The sequence below is a fragment of the Amphiprion ocellaris genome, chromosome 7 (genome assembly GCF_022539595.1).
Source record: "Amphiprion ocellaris isolate individual 3 ecotype Okinawa chromosome 7, ASM2253959v1, whole genome shotgun sequence".
Classification (NCBI taxonomy): Eukaryota; Metazoa; Chordata; class Actinopteri; family Pomacentridae; genus Amphiprion; species Amphiprion ocellaris.
The window spans coordinates 13,706,843-13,731,675 of NC_072772.1; the positions used below are offsets into that span (position 1 = coordinate 13,706,843).

The 24,833-nt window shown below is 39.6% G+C and overlaps 1 protein-coding gene across 4 annotated transcripts in view; it reads right to left on the minus strand.

Annotated features, from left to right (window-relative positions):
* Nucleotides 1-24,833, minus strand: part of igsf5b (immunoglobulin superfamily, member 5b) — a 33,636-nt gene that overhangs the window by 4,291 nt on the left and 4,512 nt on the right. The window contains exons 3-10 of one of the 4 annotated variants that reach the window (XM_023299580.3): nucleotides 21,851-22,162; nucleotides 18,378-18,505; nucleotides 14,943-15,108; nucleotides 14,245-14,376; nucleotides 11,766-11,790; nucleotides 10,999-11,087; nucleotides 9,800-9,864; nucleotides 8,594-8,945 (exon numbers count right to left, since the gene is read on the minus strand). In XM_023299580.3, coding sequence (XP_023155348.2) covers nucleotides 8,835-8,945; nucleotides 9,800-9,864; nucleotides 10,999-11,087; nucleotides 11,766-11,790; nucleotides 14,245-14,376; nucleotides 14,943-15,108; nucleotides 18,378-18,505; nucleotides 21,851-22,162 — 1,028 coding nt within the window. In that variant the 3' untranslated portion in view covers nucleotides 8,594-8,834. Of the gene's footprint in view, nucleotides 1-8,593; nucleotides 8,946-9,799; nucleotides 9,865-10,998; nucleotides 11,088-11,765; nucleotides 11,791-14,244; nucleotides 14,377-14,942; nucleotides 15,109-18,377; nucleotides 18,506-21,850; nucleotides 22,163-24,833 lie in introns of those variants that run through there. The other 3 variants (XM_055012447.1, XM_023299584.3, XM_023299583.3) reach the window with 3 other exon arrangements.

A 24,833-nucleotide genomic window follows, 5' to 3' on the forward strand; every position in this document is an offset into this window, starting at 1 on the left:
CAGATCGCTAACTGTTCGGGCAACTAATCAGGTGTTGGCTGTAGTCAAACTGGATCTCAGGTGCCCAACTAGCTTAAAGTGCCCTCGCATATGGCTTAAAGCTAGAACTGGACCTCAGATAGCTCACTCCAGCTCCCCACTGCTCCGAACACTTAGTATGGATTAAACACAAAGAACAAATTTCCTCAAGGGGATTCAAACACATAAAAGATAACTCCAGCTTAATGGTTCAGGCAAAATACCCCATAACCTCAATTTTCTTGCTTTGACAGGATGCTAGTTGGTAGTCTTGCACCCTCTTTCTCTGTGGTTAACCCTTCCTGACCCTCTTTCTTGCATGTAAATTGGACTCTCTGAGCTCCTGACCAGGACCGGTGCCCGTCCTTGTTCCACATTCTGCCTGTCATCCTGACATCCTTTGCTCCAGACCTTGTTCCTCTCTGTTCCCACCTGACTGGATCACTGCCCAGTCCCATGCTCGATTCAAGCTGCAGGAATCTCTACACCTGGTGTAAAAATGCACCAAGCGGTCAGTCAGTGCATCTGATTTAACATTAGTCGCTCGCCTTTGTTACTCTTTGTGTTTAGCAGCCTGGTGTTCTTCTATGTCCTCTACCTGGTGGTTGCTTGTTGTCTGTCCCTGTGAATATTGGCAGCAGTGAGCTTAGCTGATTAGAGTGATGAGTGTAAAAGTAAAATCAGTTGTGAGCTTGTAGGTTATCATTTATTTGCTGAACATTATTATTAACTGATGAGCCTTATTTTATGTTTGTCATCTGTTAATGTCTAATTTATGATCAGTTTCATATATTCATTAATTTTCAAAGAAACAAATAAGTGATGTGGTTTCCAGGTTAGGCTGACCATTGCTTTAGTAATGTGAGACGTGTTTGTCATACAACTAAAGTCAAAAGCGGGACTTAAAGTCTTCTTAGTTGGGGAGTTTCAACCTGAAGGAGCTCCTTGGAAGGTAGATAGACTTTTATGGGTCAAGAAGAATCATGTAGGTTCAAACTTACTGTATCAATTTACGAGTCAATGGGAAAAGAGTTCTGTGTTGACTGTCATGTTTGTGATAAATTGCGGCAGTGATGCTGGACAAATTGTCTTTCCACTGCAAAGAAATTAATTTACCAATGATTCTGCAAAATGCTGGTTTTAGTATTTAAGGGAATAAGAGTCATGGAAGAATTTCCACGACTTGAGGCACTGCTTTGACTTCCTGGTGACTGCAGGTTAAACTTTGGCTTCACAAGTTCAGTTGGGAGTTCTTCAGTTTAGTAAACTAGGAGCAGAGTCATTGCTACCTTTGTATTTCACTTTTGTTTGCAACTTTAGTTGTTTTCTTTTGCAGTTTATATGGCAATTTGAAGCACTGTTACCCCTTTTGATTTTATTTCTTTCATTGATTTAGCAACACCCACAGGCCTCATTTTCTATTTCATTTTCACTTCTTCTGATTGTTAATTATATCACAAAACAATAAATAACTTCACTAAACAAGAAAACAACTGGTTTTATGTTTCTTTCCTTTTCCTTTAAAGAGCTGGGGATAAAACATATGGTTCAGCCTTCTCTGTTGCACATAATGCCTTCATCACTCTCCGTGTTTTCTGTCTGCACTGACTGCCAAATAAAAATGTAATAAAGATTTTGTGTTTAATAATAAAAAGCGCAAAAATGGATCATGTTGGCTCAATTCAGGGTTAAAGTCAGGCTAAATCTGTATTTTAATCTTTTTAATGTGCAGTGATGGTCAGACAAACAAGTCTTGCCATCATGTTTGTTTGCTCAAGCATGAATCCATTGCTCAGTGTTGCTTTACGTATTTTAGCTGATTGTACCAGTGATTCCTGGTACACAGCAGAGAAGAAGCCCCTGAGTCGGTTTCTGTTGGAATTGCTTTACCCGGCTGCTGCTCGGGTTGTCAGATTGAGCGACGAGCCGCTTCTGGATTTTATGAGAAGAGCTTTCTATTACAAGAGAGTTGGTGCATAAGTCTTTTTGGGTGCCCATTCACTGACACCTGAATATCATTTATCAGAACTGCACTATCAGGGGATGTGGTCTGCAGAAGCGCTGACGTGCTGAACTGCTACTCTCCTCACTGCCACTGTCGTTGCCATCTGAGCTGGGCCATGATAGATGGGCAGGTCGGGACACATGAAAGAAATGGCCCAGGAGTTTGAACAGAGTTTCAGCAGCCCCAACATCTCTGGGAGACACACAAGGACTCAGTGTCCATTAGGAGTGCAGGGTCAATGTCAGTAGAGTTTGGGCAAAAACAAGCAGAGGCATGTTTTAATTTGCACTGTTCAGACAGCTTTTGTCCAAATTTAGTGCACAAAGTACACTAAATGGCACAAATAGAGGACGTTTTGAAGACAGTTTATTCTTTTACCTTTACCTAAAACAGTAAAAAATGCATATATATGTATGTATGTATGTATGTATGTATGTATGTATGTATGTATGTATATAGATAGATAGATAGATAGATAGATAGATAGATAGATAGATAGATAGATAGATAGATAGATAGATAGATAGATAGATAGATAGATAGATAGATAGATAGATAGATAGATAGATAGCTATAGATATATATAGATATATATAGATAGATGCATATATATATAAAATATAGAAGATATGTCATCTCTGCCAACCATCATCATCTATCAAGACTTGGCCTTTGACCTTTTGGTTATAAAACGCCATCACTTCATTTTATCCTATTTCACATGTGTGAACTTTTGTTATAATAAGCATGTGAATTCTTGAGATATACTTTGTGGGATCACAGTGACTTTGACCATCAAAATCTCATCAGTTCATCCTTGAGTCCAAGAACACATTTGTGCCAAATTTACACAAATTCTCTCCAGGCATTCTTCAGCTTTTGCATTTGCAAGAATGGGTTAGACAACCCAAAAGCATAGTGCGTCCCCCTTCAGCTGTCACTGTCATGCAGAAGCATAATAAAAGACTTGTCAACAAGATGAGACTGTCAACAATAGACCACAACTTCTATTTTACAATTCAGATTCAACACCTGAGGTAAAATCACCAGCAGTGAGTTAACTGCCAAGCACAGAAATGGGTTGTAGAATTCATAGCTCTTAGTCACCAAATACTAATAACTGAAAACCACAAATAATAAGTGGTTTCATGTTTTAATCACTGTACTGTACTAAAAAAAAAAAAAAAGAGAGATTACCAACTTTTTAACATCTCAGTCATTTCTACAACTGCTCAGTCGTCATTTAGGTAGCAGATCTATTGTCAAGTTTTAAAAGATTTTGCCAAGACTGACTAAAAAAAACCCTCCTCTGCTGTTCCTGTGGTATTTAGACACAGACACACAAACCGGGATGTTATGTGACTCCATCACTTTATTAAATAAACAATATTTCATCCCAAGAAGAAAATCAAACCTATAGAGGATGTGACGTTCTCTTGAATTTTTTAAAGCTCTTATTGTTGACAAGCCAGAAAAATCAATTTGCAGGTCAGTAAAATAAAAAATAAAAATGCAGATTTATTGTGGCAAAAATTAAAGACTGAATGTAATGACATAGCAAAGCAGGTCAAACAGAGTTGACAGAGAGGGACTGAGCAGGATTTGAAATACCTCTCAGACAGGTGAATTGCTCTCTTCAGCCAGGCTGAGCCAAGCCACAGCCACCACTGACACAGATCTAATTCAAAAGACATGTAGCTCTATTATTATCTTTTTTTCCTCTTTTTAATTAAACTGCTCTTCATGATCGCTGGTGGTGATTAGCCTGCAAAATCACTTGCTGAGTTGCATTAAACAGCTAATCAAGTACCCTATGCTAACAAGGTCGTGTTAAGGATTTTGCCTCGATTGCCGTTAATGGCTCTGGACACATAATGCAGCACCACTGAGTAACTTTTGAAGGCCTTTAATTTAACAGGAGCCCCATGCCATGGCACTTATAAAAGCATTGGCTTTCAATAATGAGTGGACGTGTTAAGTTATTCATCAGTGGTGCTCCACCACTGCCGGCCCTCGAGAACTTAAACAAAGCATCAGCCGCTTAATTTGCCCTGACCGCTGCCAAGAGCGCCCATTTAATACAAGTCAATCACCACAGTGGCATTTTGAGGCGTCAGAGCTTTTACGTGTCACCGTGGCAGGTTGCGCATGAATAAATCTTTATAAAGCTGATGATGAAGTGCTCTCAGGGTTTATGTTTCATTATCATATTCAATCTGGAGGACGAATTCTTGTTGCCCCACGAATCCCACTTGAGGTGAGGAGTCCTAATCTATAGTGTATTAACTAACAGGGGAAGTCTTGATACTCGTCACATATCACACCCTTGAGTTTATTTTTGACATTTAGTGTGAGTCTATATTTTCCCATATTTTCAAGTGATTTTATTACAAGCAAAACACAATGATTAGATGTTGTCTGTGTATCTAACGCCGGTTAAAGCTTATATGTCTGTGCAGCTGACTTCAGTTGACCAATGAGCAACAGCTTTGCACTGATGTTTCCTCTTTGTGGTGAACATGGGTGCTGTAGTTTATTTTGAGCAAATCCCACAGACACTGTTGTACCTATGGGAAAACTCACGACAACACAGACTGTCTGCAACTGCACTATTTCTTCTTTGTAGATACATCTGCTTACAGTTTCTCGCCACTTTAGAAATGACTTGACCTTTCATACAAATACATTAACTAATCTGTTTTTGTAACCTGTACACAGGGTCTGGAGGTCACAAAGTAATGAAACAAGCATAAAACACATTTATCATTTGTCCTTTTCATGTGATATGTGCCAATAGCAAACATACAGACTTTTTTCAGCCTTATCCTTTACTATTGCCTGCCAGATATATCTAAATGTGTGGTTTTCAATGTGTTCTGTTTGGTGGCTTCTCTTCCAACAGCAGCTCTGTGACTGGACTGCTAATGGACCCTGACGAACAGGAAGTGGAAAGCAGAATATAACAAGCCACTGGAGACCTCCCGTTGTACTCCAGAGAACCATTAACCAAAGTTTCCATTTATTTATCCATACACCAAATAAAAAAAAGAGTGGAGTGGCTTCTTGCTAATTGCCAAACGGAAACTGTGGAGGTAGCTGGGGAGCTGCACCCTAGCAGCAGACTCCTCGCTCGTCATCCCCCATGGTTCTGTTCCACTCAGTAATTTTCTGTGATGCATGCAGGGAGGAAGGAGATACCTGCTGCACTGGCGTCCCTTGCAGACTGAAGTTAGCACACATACGTCAGAGTCTGGTTGCAATAGCGGCCCGGGAGACTGAGCATGTGCGGAGTAACTGTAGTGTCACGCTTTGACGTGAGGAGGAGATCAGCTTGGAGGAGCAGGATGGATGTCGGACGAGTGACGGAAGCTCCCAAAGTTTGCTGCAGCTATGGGAGGTGAGAGCGAAGGGCCTTGTCACGGCCTCACTGCTGGAAAGCCACTGGCCGGCCCTGGCCTTTCAGGCTCCGTGAGTTTTAGATGCCTCCAAGCGATACGTGCACACCATTTTGTGGAGCGTAACTAAGTAAGCCCCAGGGAAGGGTAAGGTTAAGCTGGAAAACAAAACACTAAAGCAGGTCATGTAATAGGCCTCTCATTTTGCGGCTGTCTTTGTCAGGCCCACTGGAGGAAACTTAATTTATTTAATAGCCTGTCGCTTCGATGCCAGGCGTTTGGTGCGAGAAAACAGAAGGCAGCAGCGATGAAAGCATAGCAGGAGAGAGAGAGAGAGGACAAACACTTTCTTCACATTCACTGGCGAGATGTGATTTCCAAAGTGAAGATCTGTGTCAGCCATCTGGTGACAGAGAATAGGAGGGAACTATGTCAGCATGCTACTTTCAATAATGCAAGCATACATGCTGTCACTATATAATGGACAATTCAAGGGGAGATTTTTGTGAAATGTCAACTTCTGTGTGTTTATTATAGATGTGTAAAGGTCTTTTCTTTACCTCCTACAGAATAAATCTGCTTTTCTTTCCATTTTCACCCGCTGAAAGATGCATTAAAGCAAAAACATAAAGCTTCCATCACCAGTGCCCTGTACAGCCTGACCTCTAGGACAACATCTCCTTCACACTCCTGTATAGTCTTATTATAGGGAAACATTCAAGCTCACTGCAAATGACTGCATTAGTTTTGAGTGGCATTTGCATGGATTTAGCCGGCGTTTCTTATGCGCTTGCACTCATATTCAGCTAATCAAGGTTGCCAGTAGAGACAAATCAAATCTAAAGCTTAAAGGCCTCGTCAGAGTGAACAGTGGCCTTCAAGTGAAATGAAAGAGTCGCTATTTCCCATTCAGCAAAGCACAAACTGCTGATTGCATGCTTCCCTGTTTCTTTCAAGGCTCTTGCAGCTTGTGGGAGGTGACAAATGATGCATAAATACTTTAAAAGAGCCTTTAACAGTGTCATATAATCACTCAGTACAAGCCTTTCTTTCCACTGGTGAAATTTTTCATGTTATTTATCAAAAAATGATGACCTCGTATGGGAAATAATTTAACTGACATGGGATCATTTTGTTCATTGCCAGTCTGACTTCTGAAACATATAAAACAATCCATGGATATCAATGGGACAATTAAACTGCCAGATACTCCACAGTTAAACTCTGAAGTGTCTGCCAGATTCATATACCTCCTCCATCTCCACCACTTCACTCCCTCCATCCTTTGCTATTAAGAAATGCAAATGTTATGTCAGCCACTACACACACAGATAAATCTGTTATTCCCTGCATTACTATAAGAGCCTCACCACGGCATCATTGTTCATCTCATTGCAGCACCAGTCACAGCGTTAATTTACACCCCTGCCTTCACCGCTGATGCTCTATTTCATAACCATTTCCTTTCCACGGCTGTGAAATTAATTAGGATGTTACCACATATGAAAGATGAAGGAAACTGGATTATGGGGTGCCTGAAAACAAGATTAGACTAAAATAATGGAATGAAAAGGAACTGGTTGGCAATGAACCAGTGGTGTTCTGTAAAATTAACAATTGCTGGTGGACAAACTCTGTTATTCATTTATCCTGGGATAAAGCGCCACTAGTCAATAGCAATAAATAACAACTTGGATATCATTTTACATGCAGCACCTCTGTGAGATTCCCCTTCTCAGGCACATTACTTGGTGATTTGATAGCCAAACAATTACTAAAATGTCCCAAAAGTCTACATGATGCCAAGAAGGTTTTAAACTGCTAACAGCTTGTACACTCTTAAAATAATGTGTTAAAGGATGATTGTGGTTTATTTAAACTTCGGTTTTATTTTTGGAATATTCCAGCCACTCATTACTATGAATAACAATTACACTGCATTGCCAATTTCGTTGCTGAAATCTGGGAATGCAGTGATGCCACGAAAAAGACATCAGACAGGGAAGCAAGCACTGGCAGACAGACAATCGGGCAAGTTTAAAATAAACTGCGAGCATAGCCAGAAAAAACCAAGACAAAAAATAGAAGCTAAAGCTAGAGTATGCAAAGTATTCCACAGGCATTTTTTGTGGTGTGTTTGTTGGAAGTCTCTTCACATCTTGACAGTAATCAATAAATAAATTTAGTGGTCTGGTAATAAAAAAGGGGGGAAAAAGTGTTATCTGTGGCAGTCAAATGCCTGGAGAAAGTCTGTCCAATCATTGCATTTAGTCTGCATGAGGTGATTGGATGGCCTACCTGTCTGTCTAACTACACACCTGCCCACTTCATCATGGTGTTGCACACAGCTTGACCAACACATTGCTAGAGCTGGCAAGCAGATGGAACAAGGATAGCAGACAAAGGGCAGACGCGTTTTTCAGTTCCACCTACATCTACAGCATCTTTCCCTGCTAAACATGCCAGATGATCACATCAATTTGGATTTTTCTTTGCGGTCTCCAACGTACTCCATCTTCATTGGAGTATGTTTACACATATCTGTCTGTATATTCACAACCTGTAACCAAGTGTTGTTTGATGGCATTTATCTGATGTTAATCTATATTGGCTTTGAATAAGATCTTTTGCAAATGTGGTGATGGAGCCTGTTCAGGTGCTTTTAGACATGAGGTGGTTTTAATGCACTCTGCTCCTCTCCTCACCAACACACACTCTCTCTGTCGTAGATTAGTCCTTCAGCTGTGCTGTGTTTGGAGCAGTGGCTTTGAAAGTACCCCTGAAGGTCAGCTGTGGGTTTATAGTTTTCTCTAGGTGTTTCAACAATTCCACATCCTCTGGCTTTACACATCCTCTAGACTTTACAGATCGATTGCATTTTATAGACTCTGCAATGATGACCAATATAAAATGTATATTAATGATGCAGGTTCAAGTTGCATAGTCTGAAAATCTGAGTAGTTGTGTTTATAACATCTCTACCCTGACTTTAGTAATCGACTTATTGAGATCCATAACTGAAAGGATGGAGGAAATGATGGCCAAAGCTACAAAAATAGGACTCAGGTTATAATAAACTGCAATTTTCATTCTGATGCTCACATCTGTGTATGGAAATATTTACTTTAGGCTATATGCTGTTCTGGCAAGCAATTAAAATATACACATAAGAATATTAAAGTACACAAAATAACATTTATTGAAAATGGAAATATATTGTCATGTTCATATATTCTGAATACAGTTGTCAATTGCTTTCAGGAATCAGATTTTTCTTTCTTTTTTGTTTGTTTGTTTGTCTAAATAACTGTTAAAAATTGAGCTCACAATTATATAACATTAGCTCCCAGCTTTACAAAAATATGACACATGATACAAAAAAAATCATCCAAACAATATCTAAAAAATAATCGGAATCAAACTGTTGTAATCATCCTGACATTCTTGGAGCTTTCCTCTGCTAGAGACACCTGGGCTTGACCCTCGCTGTGTAGAGACAAGCTGCTGGAGGACACAACATCAGGGACCTGCAGAACACCATCAGACTTTCAGTGTTGTCGTGACAACACACCAGCTGCATTTCTTCAGCAGAGCAGACAGACAACAGTTACAGCGATTCCTGTCTCCTATAAAGTCCAGTGTCCGCTCCTGTAGAAGACAACTACCCCCCTTAAGGCCTCAAACTGGCCATCTCCTACCTTCAGTACCTTCAGAAAAAGTACCCAATTACTAAACTTAAAGCCCTGGATCAGTACTTCAAAGACAGAGAATCAGAACTAAACTTGCGACCTCAAGTCAGAGCTGCTCCGCATTAGAGGTAATTGGGAAAAGAAGCTGCATAAACCAGTCCTGAGGCATGTGGTTCCCCATTCATTATTAGAAACCGGAATAACACACAAGGTGTCAATACAGAATGCTATCTGGAATCAATGTGACAATCAATTAGGCGATACCAGGTTATCTCCAGAAAATCCTCTGAGGCACAATTACCTCATCAACACTGACAGGATCAAGTCGGGGCAAACACAAGGTGTGGATGGTACAAGGAGAAATAAGAAAATGTGCTTTTCTCAGTTTCTTAGTTACACTGAGGTCTCCACAATAATGATGTCCCATAAGCAAAAAATACTGCTGATGGAAATGCTGTAATGTGCTAAGATTCCTGACATCAAGCTGTATGATGGGAGGCCTGCAGAGGTGCAACAGTGCATCAGTGCATTTCCCTCACGCTCTCGTCAACATAGGAGGATGTGGCAGAAAGTCCAGCTGCAGAATGACTGGCTGCATCATTCAGCTCCAGTTGATCTCTGTCTCTGTTGGCCCTTCTCTCTCTCTTTCTCTCTCTTCCCATCCTCTCCCATCTTCTCTTTCTCTATCTTACCTTGTGAAAGCTGACAAAGTCCATCTGGCTACGCATTGCCGCGATTAGCTCACTGTAAGCTGCATCTGCAGGGTGAAAAACAGCTTTTTAGCTTGATCTAACCTAGCAGCTCCTCCGACCGGCTGCAGGCCACTTTAGATCTCAGGGAACTAGCAGGATTTTGGAGATTTAGAGGCTCAGAGGCCTGAGATGGGGACCAAGTAAACACAGCATCCTGAGTTTAACTCCATCTTTTGTTTCTGTCTGAAAAACAAGCTCAGGTCATCTGGATATGATGGTAAAACTTTAGAAAGAATAAAAGACTTTTCTTGCACAATTCCTTTAAATATTATGCTACTAATTACTGTGCAACGTATTTAAAGTGATAAATCAATGAGTAAAATTAACATGTCAGTGTTTTCTCTTGTTTTTCTTGCACAAATCATATATAATTCACATTACAAGAAGCCATTATGCAAACCATGCTTATGTGTTTAGGGATTTTCCATGCATTTTCTCCCGCTAATCCTTGCATTTATTGGCTTCCTTACATTTCCATACAGTGTGAATATCATGCAGATTTTTTACTCTTGCTTAAATTGTGCAGTCCATGACAGTGAATATGAAAAGTCGCATTGTTGTTGTGGGGAAAGGCAAAACAGACATATCACTCTGCAATAAAAGTGCATTATCAAGCCATGATAATACTTCGTAAAAAAAAAAAAAAAACAATAAAGACTTTAATGCATTATAGAATTTCTGTGAAATGCAATGAATTACATGACTCATGCAAGTTTTTTGAGGCAAACAAATGACTTTTCTGTTGCAAGTAAATTAACAGAAAACTACAAATTCAAAAAAAACTGCAGGAAAAACTTGAACTTTTGTAGTTTGTGACTAAAAAAATGACAAACACTTGAAAGGTCCGATAACGTGTCTGACGCTGTGGTAAGTACTCTATTGCAGTACTAACCTCTAGATGGCCAACAAAAAACTATACATGTGACACTGCTGTGCTACATTGACATGTTTTTGGGCAAAGATATCTGCAACTCACTGAGTAACTTTTTATTGGCTAGTATTAAATAAAAAACTATTTTATTAGTGGTGTTTCTGTGTTTTAGTAATTTGTAAATCGATCAAAAGGTAGCACAGTAGGAACCTTTACCACCTGTTGTTGATTTAAACAATTATCAGTGAACTATACGTCATTCTCTCACCTGTGGCTCCTTCACTGGAGTATCCCAGGTTGACCTTCCCCTCTGTTGCCTCAGCAACCGGGCTTCTCCCATACACCGATTGGTCAAACCTGCAAATCCCCAAAGGAACGATCCAATGGAAAAGATAACTTTTAGCTGAGATAGTCACACTGTCAGAGGCCGTGCTGTTGTGAAGAGACAATTTTCTTTTCCCACCAAGCTGCAGCATATCACGGGCCTCTGCATTGTTTTTATCATAAAGTGCTTCGACAGATAAAGAATGAACGCCATCATCATTTTTCTCTGTATTTTATAGAACCCAACCAAAGTACTCAACTCTGACTCTGTATTTCAGCTGCATGGGAAATGCTGACGAATATAATGTTGAATATATCAGCTTCTTAAACGACAATCTGAATCCTAATTAAGTTGCTGCAAAATGTAGTGACTATTTAATGTATGTCATTTCAAATTCATGTCTTCAATTTTCTTTTATAATGAGGATCAATAAAAAGCCATTCATTCTCAGAAATAAGTCGTACGTATTAACTAAGATTCATGCTGAGTGTTCATGTTTGCTAATGTGAAATATGAACAGAGCTCAGTACATTGAGGACTCTGTCTCTGATTAGTGGAAGCTTCTTCCTCTAAAAGAAAGTCACTTTCTTTAAAGACACCAGACAGTAGATCTTAAAAGTTCAAAAACTAAAGGGAATTTGTGGTTTTCATGGTTTAAAAATAGCTGCATAAAGCAAAGCATGCCTGGAGAATAAGCTTTTAAATCTTACCTTATTGCCTCCTGTGGGTTTGCTTCTGAAAAAAAAAAGGAGTTTACAATTATGAGCTATCAGCTGCTAACTTTATTATTCTCACTGCATTGACCACAGAACCAGAGTACTTGCTCACTGCATATACAGCAATATCAAAGCTGTAAATGTCCCGCTGTTTATTAGTTTTGGGTTCAGCACTAATATCATCGCCTCCAGTCACTTTACAATTCAACAGTGAAAGCTGGAGCTGAGTGTTAATGAGTTTTGTAACATGGCTTCATGGTTATCTTTGCCAAAGGTCCTCCTGGCCATGGCGAAAATACAACAATATAACAATGGTGCAGATGGTGCTTGCCTCAGGAGAGATATAAACTGTTCCTTTTTGGAGAGAAATAGCCGTTGTTATTATATTTTAAATCCCCGCTGTCACACTGGCCAAAGTCTTTGAGGGTGACTGTATTAGATCCCTTCTACTTCTGCAATAATTACAAAGCATACATTACTCCCCATTGAGGTGGATTACTCGAAGAAGAGCTTAGTAACTTGGAAGTGTGCCACATCCTCTAACTTGTGAAACATCCTCGTGAAGTTAATTTAACTTGCTTCGGGGATGCTGCGCTGAAGCTGTAAGACTGGAGCAAGGACAATGGCGACGGAAGAATCAGTCGCTTCAGGTACAGAACCAGCTGCCGGAGGAGAAAGGTCACACCTGCTTTATGATAATCCCTTAGCTCCTAACCATGGACATGATTTGCAATGGTCCAGAATCAGTCACGGGGATTACACTGACTTAAAATGTGTGACTCAGGGCCACTTTTTGTTATCGCACGCAAACAGGCCTCCTCCGCCTCCGAGACCAAGAATCCTCTCAAAGATGGCCTTTGTCACCTTTAGACTTCAATTATGACTTTTTTGCGGAGAGTTGGACGATTAGATTGATGCCACTTTGATATCTATACAGTAAATACGAAGATACAGGTTGCAGTCAGTCAGCAACACTTTTCACAAGGATCAGAAACAAGGAAACGGGGTGACTCCATTTAAAGCTAATGAAATCCTCTTAATCAACATATTAGGTCCAGTTTGTTTAATCCCTACAAAAAAAGAAACAAAAACAAGAATAAAAGACAAGAAATGCAGTTAGGGTTCCCCCTGTTTCTAATCACTTCTTGTCATTCAGTGCAAGAAAGTTAATTATACATCCCAAGATGCCGAACTACACAAGCTGGGTCCATTCTGCGTGGCCATGTGTTACAGTATGTTCAGTCAAACGTACAGACTCATCTGGCAGGAACCAGATGTGAGTCAGGACCTCGTATTCCCTGAAGGACACTTTCGGCTGATGTACCAACAGCTGTAATCCTTTTGGCAAACAGGTTGATAGTCTGTCCAAGGTCTCCACATTTCCACCAAACAACTGTCAGCTTTTCTTGTCTTCTCGGTGGCCTTTATCAGAACCTGCCACTGACTGACAGGGTTTAGATAGAAAATCATGATCGGGACACAGTCTCTTTGTTTTTTTTTTTGTTTTTTTTTTTTTTTTAAGGGAACATTCACTGAAATTCTTCTGCAACATCATGCAGCTGCAGTCAAATACACGACCAGTGAAAAGTTTGGATGCAGCTTCTCATTCAGTGGTTTTTATTTGATTATTTTATATACTGTAGATTAAAAATGAAGACATCAAAACTATAAAAGAATACATATGGAATTATGTTGTAAGCAAAAAAAAGTGTTAAACTTTAGTATTTATCTACAATGTAGAAAATAATACAAAATTTTAAAAAAGCATTGAATGAGAAGATGTGTCCAAACTTTTGACTGGGAGTGTATGTGTCTCAGTAAAGTGGAATTACTGTCCTTTGTCTGGTACATTTTCTACATTATTGAAAAGCAATATAGTAAAAAGTTCAGGCCAGATGATTTTAGAAAATACAGAAATAAACGACATAAACAACCTTTAAGTGTATCTTTTTATCTCGGACTCACTGTTAACAGCTCCATAATGGTCCATTTGTTGATACTCAAAGAAAACATGTGAAGAGGTTTGCTCTGTGTAATGAATGTTATTATGAGATATAGATAAAATACTGTCTAAAGATTGAAGTCCAGCTAAAATCACATTTGGTCATTTGATTATTGCCCTGTACAAAAGCAGTAGTGGTTGAGGATGAGGAATAATAGCACTACTCCTTCTTTTTCTTTTTTGGCACTTGTTTCGGGACTCAAACTACCACCTCTGCAGTCTTGCTGCTCTAACCTTTGCTGCGGCTGTTTCCCGAGAAGCAAAGCTTTCTGCTGACAACTAATGTTCTGCTTTTGTCAGAAAAAATACTGCGTGCCCTTGTTGAAGGCCACCATGGGGCAGTGCCGAGTCACGGCATGCAACCGCCTATCTTCTTCATTATACTTTAATCACAGTTTCTGCACTGGAAAAGCACAGGGCGAGCCGACATTTATTCACCTCAAGCAATTTAAGGAAGAGAAAAGTGCCTACTTGCTCGTCTCGTTTGTCTGTAACAGAGGACAGTGCAGATGCAGAGCAGGGCGAGCAGCAGAAGAGCAGAGAGGGAGGCGACTAACGCCACTGGGAATGTGCAGTCATCGTCTTCCTGCACCTCCTCTGCAACTGGGGGGGAGAAGGTCACATCATTGTTTTTAGGAAAGAAATGCTGAAGCAGTGCTGTGTTACAATTCAATTACACATTGGCAGGCTTAGAGTAGAGAAAGCTGTGTTTATTTTCCAGTTTTAATTTGTAGTAGGGATGCTAGTGAAGGGAAACTGCTGTAACTCAAGAAAATGTTACAACTGCAACTACAAATTGAACATTACAGAGATAAAAATGCATTATTTGTACAACATTTTAAAGCTTTGGAGGCTGGCAGCCACAGCTCCACTGTGAAGCAAACTCCTGCAGTGTTGATTTGGCAGCCCTTTTCTCTTCCACTCTCCTCTTCTATAATAATACTCAGTGATGATTCACATGAGAAAGGAGCAGGGGGGAAAAGGGAGAGAACAAAATGAAACACACAAAGAGAGACAGATTAAAAAGAGAGAAACACAAAGAAATGCAGAGAAGGAGAACTAAACTAGGACAGAACAAAGCGAGGAGTGACAGACAACTCTCGCTGTGCACTTGTGGGCATGTATGCACGGGTTATTTAAGGTAAAATGGAATGTGTGTGTTTTCTCACCCACTGTTAGACGGATGCTGCTGTTCAGTGGTGTGGTGAGGGCAGACACAGAGGCCAGACAATCCACATGAGAACTCTTTGCTGCCGTCACACTGAGGTTACTGGTCACAGTGAAGAGGCTCTTCCCCGACTCTTCACTGCTGATGTTGTATTCGGCTTCGTTCACCTCCAAACCGTTCCCCGGGGAGAGAGAATTATTATTATTTAGAGCCCATTCTGCTCAGTAATTGCAATGTTTACATTCTGACAGAGTTATTCTGTAAGTAACACGAGACAACTGAGTTTAAAGGGACAGATCACCATTAAATAAAGACAGATTTTCGAGGTAGATCAGTGCAGCTGCATCTTCAGTATCCACATCCATGTCAGTGGTTGCTGACATTTGAAATATCAGCTATAGTTCACCCCAGCAGAATATGATCTAATATTTGCTTGATGGAAGCAAGACAAAAACTAAACACAAACAGCAACATTTCAAATGTATTGACATGATAACAGACTTTACTTTTTCAATGTGTCAGTTAATTGATGATAGAGCTGATAGCTAATAGAGTTGATGGTCAACTTTGTGATTTTCTATTGTCGTTATCAGACACAAAGCACAGCATAATTTAAGAAATGTGCTGCCGCATTTATTGGTAACTGAAGAACATTACAAGTACATAAAATAGGGTCTATTGTTGATCAAATCAGCTTTTCTTATCTCTTCTCTATGCAATGTGTTCCTCACATCACAAAGTGTTTCCTAAAGGGTCAGGAAAAGTCTTTGGGCCACTTTCTCTCAAAAAGAAGTAATTCACCTGCACAAGCTAGAACTTAAATCTCACAATGTGACTTTGTTTTGCCAGAATCGATAGTTGGAAAATTAGAAAATGGCCTCGTAGGCCAAGGGGCATGAGTCTCATTGATGACTGGAATAATCATTTGCATGCAGAAGAAAGACCCCTTTATGACTGCAAAGCAAGTTGAGGAGGCTCTTATGGATGGCTGTAAAGGGAAATTTTGATGCAAGCAAACCTCACAGGTTATGAACTGATAAGATAAATCTGAAATGTGTGGGAAAAAGCTTGTGAACCAAAGTAGCACTTCATCTGTCAAACCCAGTGGTGCTTCTGGTGTAGTTTGGACATGTACGTCTGCCAACTGGAATAGCATGCTGGCATTTATTTAATTTTACTGTTTATTTTGCAGGGACAAGGCACAACTGAAAGTAATTGCCACCTAGCAGCTAATTTACATCTGTTGTCCCTGAACAGGTAGACAAAAACAAGCACAGCATCACAATCATGCTGCATAAAACAGCTAGAAGTCCATCTCACCAAGGATTTGACTGCAGACAGAAACAACAGGCTGAATGCAGAGTTATACAGCTCCTCAGGTTCAGCCACATCCATTAAAATTAATTGCAATATTGCATCATCAAGTGATACTAAACATACAGCCAAAGCAACTATAGAGACTATCACATGATTTCAGTTTAAAAAGCAAGAGCTGAAGGAGGATGCAGAAAGGAAATGTACCACCAGGGAGCATAGAAAGCATCTGCTGATGTCTGTGGGTTGAAGACAGGATTTTCCACAAAATATTAAATATGATAGTTTGGTTTGACTTCATGTGTATCTGTCTAATTGCTTTTGAAGTGAAATGAGCTATTCCCCTGAAGTATGGTTGCTGTCTATTAAACTAGTAACATATCTTTCACAATTATTTCTCCGCTGATGTACACTACCATTCAAAAGTTTGGGGTCACTTAGAAATGTCCTTATTTTTGAAAGAAAGGCAGTTTTTTTTTCAATGAAGATAACATTAAATGAATCAGAAATACAGTCTAGACCAGGAGTCACCAACCTTTTTGAACCTGAGAGCAACTTCAAGGGTACTGAGTAGTACGAAGGGCACCTTCTTTGATACAAACTTCCTCAATAGCAAACTTGCGCCATCATCTTTAAACAAAAATAATAATAATACTGAAAATATTATGTAAAAAGACTGTCTGATCACATTTATGTTAATTATTCCTTACAATAATTATTAACAACGATTTCCACAACAATGACGGTAGGAAACACACACACACACACACACACACACACACATATATATGGAAATCTGTTCCAATATTTAAAAGTCAAAGGTATCCCATCTCTGAAACTTTGGTAAATATCTTTCTTGGCAGTTTTGTATGAATCAGCATATTTGCAGCATTTTGTTCAAAATCACACCAGTTACATTTCTGTGCAAATTATCACTTCTAACATTTTTAGGAAATCATTAACCGTCATCAAATCATGCTTCACTGGTGCAAACCAGTACCGTTGTAACATTTTTGAACAATTCATGAACTCTGTCCCATGTTTGTACAAATTCTCAGTTATGTAAGAAAAAAAATCAACTTTCAGATTTTGAAATGAATCCTATCACATTAATACTAATCACCAGCATTGCAACATTTTTAACAGATCATAACAACAAATCATTACGTTTTCAACAAATTATTTTTCACATTTTTGTGTAATGATCACTGATTTTTAATGGAATATCTACATAGAGGTACAGAGAAACATTTCCAGCAACCATCACTCCTGTGGTCTAATGATACATTGTGTTAGCTAATGGTGTTGAAAGGCTAACTGATGATTAGAAAACCCTTGTGCAGTTACGTTAGCACATAAAAGTGTGAGTTTTCATGGAAAACCTTAAGCTGCCCATGTGACCCCAAACTTTTGAACAGTATTGTAAATCTACCCAAATTAGAGACATGGCATTTCAATGTAGCATCCATTATTTTATTTCAAGACGTACAAAAATTCTGTAACTGTCCAGATACGCTATCACATGTATTGTTTAAAGTAAAGTAAGTTACAGATAAACCAATAGCAGTCTAGCTAACAAGAAAACAGGCTTCAATGGTGTTTATGTTAAAGTCCTTCTGAGGTCATTAATTTTTCTCTGTGTATTGAAAGTAAATTTAGACCTTTTTATTATGCTTTTTTTTTACAATAAATTATCCCTTCTTGCTTAAAAGTGACTTACCTGTAACTACAGAATTGCGTCCTTGTAAATTTGCAGCTCAAGCACACCAGCTCACCTCTGCCTCTGCATACACTGTGAAAATAGTCTACGCTACACAATGGCAAGTTGTAATATTATAGTAATTCATCCAGCAGTGTAATTTAACAGCATTGGTTCGTTTGCTGTTTTATAGATGAAACCTCAGACATCTGATCCATGTTTTTGCGACTGTCATTCATACACTTCAGCTTCACGGTGGTAATGCTTAGCCATGGTGTTGATTGCTTATTTTTGCCCATGATATGTATTCGCTCATATAAAAAACACCATATGAGCAAGTTACTAGGGTGAAACAAACTTTTAAATAACTTGATAAGAGGGGTCTTTAAAGATGCTAAATGTGACAGTGTCTGATATATTTACCATTTTGCCATTAACCTGCCATTGTAGAACGGGCTGAGGGTACCATCCTGCGGCTCGACATTCAAACAGGACCGGCTGCCCCTTAAACGCCAGCCTGTTCTCCCCAGAGATTGTCACGCTGCCCTTTTCTGCAATTAGAAAAATAAGTGCACTCACAAACTTGAATGATATACTTCTCTTCCATATTGATGAGCAACATATTGTACCTACATTTGTATCATCCATATGCATGAGTGCAACTGTGCTTATGAATGTTGACAAAACTGGAAAGAAATCTATGAATTTCATCAACAGCCTCCTTTGAAATTCATGTATTTGGATGAATGCGTCACCTCTTCAGTTGGCCTGATCGCCTACAAAAGATGGCTTTCATTCGTCCCAAGTGATTGATCACATGTCCCCAAGTCTCAATTGGCTGACAAATGCTTCTCCTCTTTTCCCCTTCATCTCCTTTTCCTGCCAGCCAAATAAGCCACTTAAGACTCTGGGAGATACAGTATCTCATATGTGAAGTCTATTGTCTGGCAGAATGAAAGGCGGTGGATGCAACAGACAATTGCTATAGACAGAAAGATAATTGCAGAAGCTTCGGTGCTTTGTCTAAGCGAATGGCATGTCTGTGTTGATTTAGGTTCGAATCCTCAGATGCTTTGTACGCATTATTGGCTGTCCCTTTTCTCCAGGAGCTTTCATTTGATGCCTGATTTGGTGTCATAAACACCGTCGTATTCTTATAGCGACCGGTTCTGATAGTGCACTTTGGCCGCTCTTACGGAATAAAGGTTGGCGAGGAACCAGCAGCATCATTTGCGCTGACTGATGAGGAGCTCTTGGCGATCACGGCTGATTGATACATCTGAACAGAAAAAGAATGACATCAGCACTCCTTTACAAAGCACCAACTTAAGTGATCCCTGAAATAAGGTTTCATACAGTTTGTTAATCACTGTAGGGGAAGTGGCAGTGGACTGTGAGAAGCAGGAAGCCCTCAGCTAACTCCAGTGATTTTTCAACAGGGATCCTCAGAGACTAAATTGTTGCTTCAAGGGCTGCTTTTAATAATTTGTATATGTCCATATGTAGAATTGGTGTGTAGGCAATTTGTAAAATACAAACAGTGTATCCAATGAGTGTATTTCCTATGCTTCTACAGGCTAATTACCACACACATCTTCTCTCTTCTCTGATTTATGACAGAATTTTCCTTTTCTCCAGCTCTTTTTTCTCACATCAGCTCCTGATCATAGTCAACAGCTCATGCAGCCGCCTTGCATTTGTGATTGAGCGAGAATAAGAAATAAGCAGAGAAAGAGCAGCACAATGATGTGGTCATATTTACACCATCTTCACACGGGACAATTAAAGCAGGGAGTGTGGATGATAGCGCACAGAGCCAACCAGCCTCGATGTGAATTTGTGGCTCGATTCCAACAGTATATTTGAAGCCGCAATACACAAATCACAGGCAGAGTTGCTGACTGTTAACTGGGCGTGCCAGGATGCACAATTAATTCAAAGGCTATGTCAGGCCATAGTGATCCTCTGCATCCAGACTGGAGGGCCTGATTCACCACACACTACTGTTAATGGCTGCATATGTCAGTGAGGATTTGTGGCACTGGCAGCGATGGGGGCGCTCTCTCCATAATATATTGGAGGCAATGGGTCATTGGTTTTGTTTCCTGTCGCTTTGTGCCGAGGAGATGTTTCCGTGCTGATTTTTTTTTTTTTTTTAGCTGAGCTCTCAGTTCAAGTGCACATACTGGAAATGCAAATGAACTGAATGATAAGGTCAAGAGAGAAGCACGCATCCAAGCAAAAATCTTGAAATATTTATTGAGTTGTCTTTTTGTTTGATGTATGTTACTTCCGTATGAGCTCAAACTGTGTTGTCAGCAGCACAGAACGATCAATGTCATCTTAAACTACTGACTTTCACATTAGACCCCGATGAGATCAAAAGAAGGGATGGATATAAGCAATTTCTCAATTTCCAACAACATATTAAAAAGAATTAAAACTTCACTCATACTGTCAAGAAAGATAATAAATCAAACCTGAACTTGAATTATGATGTGGGTGGACTTTTTAAGGACACATCCTACTTTTATTTCTGTATTGATGCAGATGAAAGCAAATATGCAGCTGTTGGTAGGGAATGATCTTTTGTGTTCTGTGTTTCATAGAACTGACATTTTGGTCCTGTCTGGTATGTAGTTAGCCTTATTTGTGACTTATTTTTAATTAATCCAGCAGGATGAGGAAAAAATATAATATCCCTCTCTGCACCAGCCGCCCTTCATTAAAAAATGAAAAACTGCCCCTTTTCTAAACTCCTCCAGCTCTCATAGATTTTGTGCAATTTGTGCAAATGGTATGGCCATTTTAAGTGTATAAATTGCACTGGCTTCAGAAGGTTGTTTTTTTTTTTTCTTCAGCAAATACTTTAAGGGAATTCCTGCTCGTTAAAATTCTGGTTCACACTGCAGTGTTTTCCAGCTCGCGATAACAACTCCATCAGAACTGCAGAGAGCCACTGATTCTTATCAAGTCCCGAATCTTAAGTCCTCAGCAAATGCGCCTCCCTGTCCTGAGACGGCATACTCCCTCTGGCACGGCATCTGTATAATAAACTCTAAATGAGGAGAGGAGAGAGGAGAGGAGATTGGCTGTAGCTTCAGCTTGTAAATCCTTCTCTGCTGCTTCTTCAGACTGGCGTGGAGTCTGGCCCTTTCCAACTTGTATTTATATCTGTGGTCCAATCAATTCCTATCTCCGACACCGCCCACGCTGTCATTAACAGTGTCACAGAGACCATCAAACATGCCCAGGCAACTTCACTCCACCACACAGGCCTTAATGATTTCCCATCCTTGGTATACACCATGATTGATCATTCCGGCACTAGTTCAGCTGCTTTTACACAAAACTGAAAACTTTCCCCTCTTCAATCTCCTACTTCAAAGCAAATTAAAACAAAGAAACTTAATTAAGAAGTGCATGTTGAATGTTGAGGCTAAATACTCCTTCTTTTGTCTTTTTGTGAATAGAGCGCAGCAGCGGGTAGGTGGGCAGAATCAAAGCAGCTACACAACTTTTGCTTAGTCCCTTCATTTACTTCTTTTTGTGCATGCTGCTTTCTGCTTCATCAAGGTTAAATTCAGTGTGTTTCAGCACTCTCTCACATGGCAATGCTTTTCAAGAGACCTGCCATCTGTTTGAATTCTTTGGCTGGTTCGTGTGTATGCATGTGTGTGCGCGTACACTCTTGTTTGAGTATCCTTGAGCGAAGCTTTCCGCACAAAAAGCCTTTGAAATTCTCTGAAGCAGAATTAGAAACAGAAGCATTTCTTTGCTGCCTCCCTGCAACAATAAATCAAGGTAAAACACACACATGCATGCATAAACACATGTGCATAGTGTCTCTGCTGGTTCTTTCACACAAACATACACTCAAATATGATTGTACAAACCTTGCACAAACAGACTTGCTGTTTTCCTGTCAATGCCCTGTAGGTCACAGGTGACTGATCCCTCATTGTCCCTCTCTGTTTTCTTCAGCACAAACACCCAGCTGTTTTTGTCTTTGCTTTTCACGGCCGTCACATTTGGGTTGACGGTGGGCAGGGGGCCGCTTTCATTGGAGATGGTGAGTGTTGCAACACCGTTCAGCAGCCACACCATAACAGTCCACTTGTTGTTGGAGGGGCTGCAGGTGAAATTGGCCTCTTTCCCTCGCAGGACCGTCAAGGTCAAAGGTGACAGCTTCATCTGGGCCCCAACAGCTAAAGATATGAAACAGTGTAACAAGCTTCATTAACAAATCACCAGAGCACCATTTAGTAACACTGCTGAAGCATTTTTAAAGGAATTTTAAAGGAAATATGCTCCCACCCATATATAGCCAATGCCCAGTTAGCTTAGCTCAACATAAAGCCTAAACACAGAGGGGGAACAGCTAGCTCGACTCTACGCCATGGCAACAAAAATCTCCTTCCAACACATCTAAGCATCACATACTCTCGCATGTTGTTTGTTCACTCCACACACAAAAAAACAGAGTGTAAAAATAGCAAGCTGTGGTTATTCGCTGGACTACTGTACTATCATACCTGTCAAGTTGCTAGGCAACCAGCAGGGGCTCTAAATTTCCCCAAATGGTGAACTATTGCTTTTAAAGGGCCGAATTAAGAGGTTGGCTGTAAGATCTGTAGCACAAAACTCACACAGCGGTGCACAGTTTCACTTTTGAAGTGAAAACACTCACACTATACAGACGTTGCAACAGCCTAATGCTTCACTTCTCTTGAGTGACATCAGCACAGGTATGCAAAATTGGCAGACTATCAAATTATTTAATTTTTTCTTTTTTAATGCAAACTGATTCTGACAAAATCGAGTCCAATGTTCACATGCATTGTGATCAAGCAGCAGAAATGTCAGACTGACATTTGATAAGGTGTCAGCAATATATTATAGAGGAAGAAACTGTGCATTTCATTCAGTAGGAAAGGTATCTGCTGAAAGATCAGAAGATGTGTTCATTTAATTTGTCCAAAGAACCGACAAACATAAGATCAAGTGTGTCTCTGTGAAAACAAAAGCAGTTGTAAATTCATGGATTATCATTACTTAGATGTTAATCATCTGTCATAATCGATCACTTCTATGTTTATTCATTTTCAGATAAACAAAATGTCCATGTATTTCCAGGTTAAAGCCAACTTCTGCTTCCAGCTCAGCACGTGTTGCAGAGTTACATAAATAAGGTGAAAAAGAGAGCGCTCAGGATATTGCAGGCAAAATGGTTCTTTTGTCAACATACGGGATGTAGACTCAGAGTTTCTGATATGTGATGTATTTGTTGAACCAATTGAAAGAACTATAAATAAGTGTCACGCTTGTGTTTCTCTGGACAAATTCTGCTTTTCTCCCTATTGCAATACATAAATTTACCAAGCAACCTGTCAGTGTTTGGTGTTTATTTTCATAGGGTCATAAGAGTCGCAGTTGTTCTTCCAAGACGATTTCAGCAGAGGGACAGAGCCAATGTGGGTTACTGTTTTTTTCTCTCCTAAGTGGGTGTACAAATCTAAACCTTTCCAAAAACAGGACCCAGTGAGTGCCACTTTCAAACAAATTTACCAAAACATTGAAAACACGAGGAGAGTGAGTAAGAAAACAAGAGAATAACAGCACAGCTCCACAAATCTGTTTCTTGCTGTGAATGTCCAGATGGAGATTTGTAATTTGATTAGACCAGAATCATAAATAAAGGAAAATGGAATTTGAAGAAGAAATAATTAAAGGATAGTAAAAATAAAGAAATAAATGCGATAAAAAAAAACTGTTAGTAGGTCAGTCCATCATTCTGTAGATTAAACTTTGTTTCTTTTGTTTTAATTTCATTCAGATTTCAGAGATATCTTTGAGAGCTGATGACATTCACTTAGAATAATATGTCTAAGAAACAAGTCAAAACATTCATCTATTGTTTGTAATGTTTGTATTTTTGAGCATCCCCACTTCTCTTCTGCCCATCCCTATAAAAGCTTATACAAATTACAAATTCTCCCTATCAATAAGGTATGAAAAAACAGGATGAAATACAGACAAACTGAGACAGAAGGAGAAGAGGAAATTTTTAAAAAGAAAGTTTAAAAAGGAGGATGTGGGAGGTTCGTCTGGCAAATAAAACTGTCAAAGTTCTAAAAGGTTGCCATTTCCCAAAGAATTTCTCAGAGTTTCATCACCTCATACCAGACTGTTTCCTGTTTAAAATATATAAAAAACATAACATCCTTGAGCCATGGAGTCTTGAACATTTTGTAGAGTAAACATTTTAACAGTAGCCTGAAGAAACCAACAAGAACCAGATGAATCGGATTAAAACAGATGAACAGACTCTGTGAGGAAACACTGATAACCCACTGTTCTCTGAATGCTGGGGTGGACTCTTCAGTCACTCCATAGACACCACACAGTCACATAAATGCACACTTCCACGGTTGAATTTCAGGATATTTTTGTGGCTTTCTATAGCTGACAAATGAAGGAGGAAAAAAATTAATATTAATGGCAAACCTTGAAATGTGAGATAACAGGTTTATGGCACAGTGCTCAGGGTGATGTATAACTTGTTTGTGGTGAGCTAACTGCATTACCTTCTACAGCCAGCATGCGGAGTCGTAAATTATGCATCCCTTTAGGAAATTAGGTCTGAGAAATATCTAGGCCAGCCTACACAGCAATTTCTTTTCATTGCTATCAGAGAATGGCAAACTAATGAGCATAATTTGTGCTTCCTCCTATTGGGACCGTGAACTAGTGACTCTGAAGTCCCCTGACCGCTGGATACATGTTACTGTTAACTAGATAGGCAGCCATTTTTAAGAAAATTAATTATAAAGTGCAGATAGATCATTAGGCACTCTAATTATTGTCTGTGGGTTTAAT